This window comes from Nanorana parkeri, unplaced genomic scaffold, assembly GCF_000935625.1.
Source record: "Nanorana parkeri isolate BGI_ZX_2015 unplaced genomic scaffold, ASM93562v1 scaffold33, whole genome shotgun sequence".
NCBI classification, from domain to species: Eukaryota; Metazoa; Chordata; class Amphibia; order Anura; family Dicroglossidae; genus Nanorana; species Nanorana parkeri.
The window spans coordinates 1,710,352-1,717,556 of NW_017306301.1; the positions used below are offsets into that span (position 1 = coordinate 1,710,352).

Genomic DNA, 7,205 nt, shown 5'->3' on the forward strand with positions numbered 1-7,205 from the left:
GTCCGGGTCATTCCCGTACGGGTGGCAACCCTACCATGTCCCCCCACCCTTTCCGTACGGCCACTATAGTGCCACAACCTCTCATTCTTCACCCCCATGCAGCTAAAAAGACTGCAAATATTTGACTGGAGTTGGGGTTTTTGACTTTCAGTTCTCCAATCTTGCAATGACAACATTTTCCAGGGGCAGCTCTTTAAAGTGATATTAAATTCAAAATGTTTGTAGCTATTTCAAATGCTGATTCAATCACTTACAATGGTTACTGTCCCTTGATGTTTAAAAGTTTTAGTTTCCTGCAGAATCAGCTGATCCCCTGGGCACTGGTCCTGATATCCTGTATTAGGGTGGCTCCTTTCCCTTGCAGGGTCCTATGGAGCCACCCTTGTGTGTATCTCCACAAACACACGTTAGGGATGTCACCAGCACACCGTAATAGAATTAAGAAAAATGTCTATTTATTGACACATATTGCCATCACACGTATGCAACATTTCGGGGCCACGGGGGTCCCCTTCATCAAGCTTAGAATGACTTAGAATCCAGAAACATACAGGCGCAGCAAGGCAAGACCCTCCTCCCTGCTTCCGTCCCCTCCTTCCTTGTCCATGGTCTAAGCTAGCAGATAGACAGCTGCTGAAGACTGCTCTGTCCCTTATGATCTTATACTGGACAAGATGTTCAGGGAAGCTGAGCTGGCAAAGTTGGAGTCAGCTGTTTGAAAACATAACTGTAAGTGCTTGGATAAAAGTGTAAATAAATACTTTGCTGGGCAATGTATATTTGATTGATCCAGATTCATTATTGAACATAAGATGAATACTACTGTCTAATCTGAGCCTGTCCCTGGAACTCGGAGGCAGAACATAGGAAATGCAAGAATAAAAACCGAGGCAAGACACAAAGCAGAGCAGAAGCGATGCTGTGAAATCAGGAAGCACACACTGGGAAGGTGAGGTTCAGATCTGGCACCGGACACCTAGAATCAGTGATAGGCACATGTCCCTCTGATGTCCCGGTCCCTATGAGGTCCCGGTGCTGCTGAGCATGGTTCTCGCACGTTTAACATTCTGGGCACTTGTCACTGACTCACTTGGGGGAGGGGAAATGCTGCACTGACTGAATGGGAGGCTGGAGCAGCAAGAGCCTGGGAATGGATAACACACAGCGTGCTGGGGAGGGAGGGGGACAAGCATGACAGCAGTCATGGGAGCTCCATGCCAGCACTCATGAGGGTCAGGGTAACACACAGGTGTGTGGTGAAGACAGAGGATGGAGCAGTGCGGGAGCATGAAAGAACAGGAAGAGTTGTGTGCACAGAGGTGTGCAAGGTGGAATCCTGAACGGTGGAGCATGTGGGCGTACAGATGGACCCAGAGAACAAAGTGGCAGCACTATTTTACAGATCCACAATGATGAAACACTGCTAGAACAGGCAGACACAGAATAGACCGCAGACAGGGCTAGACAGAACAAAGGAAAACATTCTGACAATAAAAGAAGCTTTTTATAATGACATTGGGGATCTCCAGGAGCCTATTACAGCCAATCACAGGTTAGTTAAAGGCTGGATAATGCAGTCACAGCAAAGGATGCGCATTGCTCATGGCTTGCTATCAGCTGCGGAATGTCAAATATTGTGCCCTGGATTATTTATATAACCCATTATAAAAGCATGTCAGAAAATGGCTTTAGATAGGAAGTGACAGGACAGCAGCCTGGTTAACTCTTCCCCCGCCAATCTGCCTTGTAGGTATTCAACAGTAAGATCTTATTAAAACAAACGCAGCATAATCAATGCGATTTCGCCAGGCCAGTGCAAGTATTCCCTGAAAACGCATTCGCAATGCAAAACAGTGAAAAATACATGAAAATCAATGAGGCCAGTTGACACCAGCATGTTGTGATGCCCTGCGTTTACCCATGCTAAACAAATTAGAGCATGCTCTACTTTTTTTTTAGCACAGCGGCCATGCAGGGTAACGCAATGCCGCATGCAAAAAATTTAAACTTTGCTATAGAAACATAAAAACAAAAGCTAAAGAAAAAGAAAAAAACCCTGCATTGCAGCATAGCACACCGCAGTTCAGCGCACGTAAAAATGTGCATCAGCGCATGCAGCAAACTTAGCACATGCGCTATGGACCCTAACTCTTTTTGTCATTTTTTTACAATTTCTGAACAGAGGTAACATAACCATCATTTTTAAATCTCATTAGACTTAACTGATTTTTGGAAAATAAGGACCTTTATCCTGGAGCGCTAGCTTTGTGAATTGAGACACTTTTTTTCCCCCTCACTATTGATATACAGGAGTTCGTCCAGAAGGCAAAGGGAAGCAGTAGACAAAATAGTTAATTCTATAGCTTGCACTCTCCACACCCTTACCTCCCTTTGGCAAAATAGAAAAGCCAATGGAAAGGCAGCCCAGGTGAGACGGAGCCCCGCCCCCTCACCTGGCACAGTGCAGAATAGAAGGATCACAGAGGCGTTGTGCAGGGAGCGCATCTCAGCAGACACTTTCCCTCGCCTGGGAGTTCTCCCTTTATTTCTGAATAAAGGCAGCTACTAGGGTGAACCATTGCTGGGATTCTGCCAGGATCATTTCTCCTTGAGCAGAAAGGGACGAGGAGTTGGCTTCCGCATGTGTCCAAAACTCTGTAATCTCTTAGTCCTGCAGCTGCCTTCCTAAATCCTCAGCCCAGTGTACAAATAGGAAAAACACAGGACTTTCTGGGCTTTCTGAGCATCTCCGGGATCTTTCAATTCACACCATTGGACACTAGCCTGGCCTGTCAGCATTGTATTTAGGGCATCATCATCCTCCCCATCCCGACAGCCTCAGTAGAAATCCGCAAGTCTTCTTCTTATGCTCCACACACACACCCCCCCAGGCTCGCCTGCTGCACAATCTGTCAGAGCCCTAACATTTCCTCTCTTTTCTCTGTGCTGGTAAAGGGCTTTTCCAATCGCTGCTGGAAGAAGAGAGGGGACACTGTGCTTGAGAACCAACTCAAAGAAAAGGGGGGCCGAGGAGAGAACAGCCCCTCCTCTCAAGATCTGAGGAATAGCATCCTGTGTGTGCCAGACCCTGCAGGCTGAAGTCATGATTTTGGGTGAGTGAACATATTTTTCCACCCTTTTCATTTTATTTCATTATTATTATTTATTTATTTTTCCCCTGCAAGATTTTGCAGTTGTGCGAAGCAGTAATGGAATCTATTGATTGTGTGCCTCTGCATCACTTTAACTAAGCCCCTTTGTCATGTCTTGCTATGTTATTTTTATCTTCCCATTCACAGAATTCTCTGCCTTTGAAGCTTGCTGTTTCTTTCACTGCTGTTTGGTTCTTTTCATTTATTTTTACCTACCCCTGTTTTCGCTTGCGCTAGCTCTCCCTTTCATCTCTTCTTTTTCCCTTCTCCAACTGTGCCTCTGGATTGTAGGATGGGGGGGAGATGGACCACTGCTTACCTCTTATCCTACCACTTGGACAGAATAAGTTCTGTTCCCACTGGAAGCAAGACTGGGAGATCGCTGTTCTGAAACGCACGCTCAGGACAGTGGCCTCGCTGACCCCATTGACTCCTCATTAGGTTCCCCTGGTAATTTTTGCTCCGATTCGGCTTGGATATCTTGCTGTGCACTTGGTCTTTCAAACACTTGTCTGCATAGTAACAGTGACTAAGACTAACTGAGACAGAGAAGCAAATGCAAATCTGAACATTACCGTTACACTGTCCACAGGTTAATGGTCTACCGCTGGATGAGGAATAAACCCCTTATTTTTGGAATTTGTGATGGAAGTGAGACGGATAACTTATCTTTTAAGAAGGCTCTACTGTGCCTTTTGTAAGCTGATTTGGCAACAGGACAGCAAAATAACCATCTTTGTATATCTCCCTGTATAGCCTCTAGAAGTATCCATTGTGCCCGATGCAAAATGTTCACATGTGGGAACTGTACGTACAATAGAATGTTGTGCTTACGTCAAGTGCGGCGGACAACTATAGACAGACCACAATGGCAAAAATAAAAGTTTGATCATTTCCAGCGCACATAATAAAGCATACAATGAATACTTCAAAAGCCTTTTTTCGAGCATAAGGAGACAGAGCAGGTAATGACCAGCTCTTATTAGAGTTTATCTCTTTGGCTTTGCCTTACAGGCTCCGAGGTACTTTAATATACTTTTAGAGAGCTACCCATGCTGATATTTGGCTCCTGGACGTTCAACTGGCAATGCAGTGTAGAGTATGTTGTGTTTTATTCGCTGCCATATGTTGTGTGTTGGCTGGAAGTCTATGCAGTTGGATTGGAAGCACTGGGTAATGTGCGCTGTGTGTAGGAAGTTGCTTTATGTAGCGTAACTGGGTTATATAGTTTATTAGCGGAAAGATAAATGTGAAAGGGTATTGACCGGGAGACAAGGCAATTCCAACAGTTATACTACAAACCCTGTAAAATGAGATTCTGCATATTAAATGAAGAATCTCAAATATTTATTATTTATACTTCCACCCACCAGAAAGAAAATCAGTCAGCCTTGTTGATAGTGGCCAAACGGGCTTTGCAGTTATTTGGCCATCTAATGCTTTGATTAATACTGGCCGCCGGGGAGTAGAAGCATTTATTGTAATGGACACAGCTGCACGCGTCCCTCCTCACCTTGGCTCCGCACCAAGATTTACAGCAGCTGCGCCTCTGTATCCCCCATTGTAATTATAAAGACACAAGAAGTCAGTGTACCTGTCTTCATTAGGACCTGGCCAATAACAGAGCCGTATACAAACAGCGTGAGGAGCAAATAATTATGGGGGGAATTTATCAAAACTGGAGCAGATTTGCACTGCAACCAATCAGCTTTCTTTCTCATTTTCAAATCTTACCTGCAAACTGAAGAGAGAAGCTGATTGGTTGCCATGGGCACCTGCTCCAGATTCTGTCTGCTCCAGTTTTGATAAATTCTGCCCCATGTCTTTAGTGCAGAAAGCCGTAACAACCAATCACAATTCACTATCCTGAAACCAGATCTATCAGATGAATTCTCATGGCTTGTTATAGGTTGCGCACTTTAGAATCAGTACTTTGTTCCTCCTACTCTTTACTGAATAGGAATAAATATCTTGGCAACATTGCCACTGATCCAGGTTCTCTAGAGATAATTCAATTAGGCAAACAGCAGTGTGTTCAGTAAACCACAGCAAATAAAGTAGTCATTTTTCATTTAACAGTTCTGAATTAATGGAAGACCAAATCTGATTGGTTGATACGGGTTTATCACGTTGTTTATCATGTTTGAATGTGTTTACTTAAAGTAGTATTAAACTTTCAAACTTTTCTCTAAAAATGAAACCAGATCCAACAAATATACATTGCCCAGAAAAGTTTTTCTTTACATCTTTGCCCAAAAACCTACAATCATCATGTTTCTGAACAGCTCCAACTCTCTCAGCAGCGCTTCCCTGAACTGCCTGTCTAGTACAAGATTACAATGGACAGAGCGGACTATAGCAACTGTAAATCTACTAGCTTGGAGAAGGCATGAGAGAGGAACAGGAAGGAGGGAGAGGGTAGTGGCTTGCCTTGCTGTGTCTGTGCGTTTGTAGAGACACACACACAGCGAACTAGAACATACAAGGGTGGCTCCATAGGACCCAGCAAGGGAAAGGAGCCACTCCAATACAGGATTTCAGGGCCAGCGCTCAGGGGACCAGCTGATTCTGCAGGAAACTAAAACTTTACAACATCAAAGAGCAGCATCCATTATAAGTGATTTAATCAGCTTCTGAATTAGCTTAAAAACTGTTGGCTTTAACATCGCTTTAATATGGCAATGAACAGCATGTAATGTACAGTTACAATAAGCCGTGGATATAAATTCATCTGTCATTATTCTTATAACAGGTAACTAAAATCTAGTTAATGCACTTTGCATGCCATCATTATTTTCACTTTCAAAATGGAAAAACTGAGTGTGTCCTCCCCATTGCTTAGCTGCTTTGACTCTGAGCTGGATTGCTTTCTATGGTAAAATCCGCCTGATCTCAGAACCCCCCCCCCCCTTGAAGCTAAGTCGTTTTTTAAAGCTGCTGCACCCATGGTGCATTTCTTATTACTGTAACTTGGGCTAGCCAGGAAAAACATAAATAGGTAGAAAAAAACTAAAATTACATTGCAAGTAATACATTTTAATAGAAAACTAAAAATGAAATGAAAATACAAGCTTTTGGAATACCGTGTTTCCCCGAAAATAAGACAGTGTCTTATATTTTTTTTTCCACGAAAAAAGACACTAGGTCTTATTTTCAGGGGATGTCTTATGTGTACCTGGCTGCAGCTGTCCGCTCTCTGATCTCCGCTCGTGCGTGCGGGTGGCCGTGCGGGAAGGAGCTGCGGCCGCTCTCAGCATTATTGTCGTCCAGTGAGCAAGACAGGTGGGCGTGCGGGGAGGCGTGCCGGGCGGGCGGGATTGAGGGAGCTGCGGCCGCTCTCAGCACTATTGCCGTTAAGGGAGCCAGACAGGTGGGCGTGCGGGGAGGCGTGTCTGGCGGGGGGGGGCGGGAGGGAGCTGTGGCCGCTCTCTGCTCCAATGCCGTCCATGGAGCCAGAAAGGTGGGCGTGCTGGCGGGCGGGGGGGGGGAGCTGCAACCGTGACATGTAAAAAGTAATTATACGGTGAAGCTACCCCGGAAGTAAGATCTAGCGCTATCAGGGATTTCTGTAATATAAGACCTACTACCGAACTAGGTCTTATTTTCGGGGTAGGTCTTATATTACAGAAATCCCTGAAGATAGTGCTAGGTCTTACTTTCGGGGTAGGTCTTACTTTCGGGGAAACATGGTACTAGTTTATTTCTTCAGGTATATTTCATCTGTTGGTATTTGCGACAGAAGGAGCCCTGTGTTCCAAAGCTTTTAATATTTTTTGTTTGTATATCACTTTGACAATACTTCTTCTCTACCGGTGTATAACTCCTTGGAATTCCAGGGAACAAGGTAAAATAATACTGGCTGCTTACTGAGATGCCATGCTTGTTTATACTTGTCCATTCTGAATTCATACTGCATATGCCTATTGTATTGTATATCTGCCATTACTGAATATCTTGTTTTACCCACATAAAGAATGTACTCTTCCCAATACTTAGCTTCCGTGTGACAGTGCAGCTTCAGTGCACTTCTATAGATCGAAAACTTATATATAT

The 7,205-nt window shown here is 44.3% G+C and overlaps 1 protein-coding gene across 1 annotated transcript in view; it reads left to right on the forward strand.

Annotated features, from left to right (window-relative positions):
* The first annotated feature begins 2,378 nt into the window (after positions 1-2,378).
* Positions 2,379-7,205, forward strand: part of ZNF385A (zinc finger protein 385A) — a 185,728-nt gene continuing 180,901 nt past the window's right edge. The window contains exon 1 of the mRNA XM_018568985.1: positions 2,379-3,113. Within this exon, the coding sequence (XP_018424487.1) occupies positions 3,104-3,113 (10 nt within the window). The 5' untranslated portion in view covers positions 2,379-3,103. The remainder of the gene's footprint in view (positions 3,114-7,205) is intronic.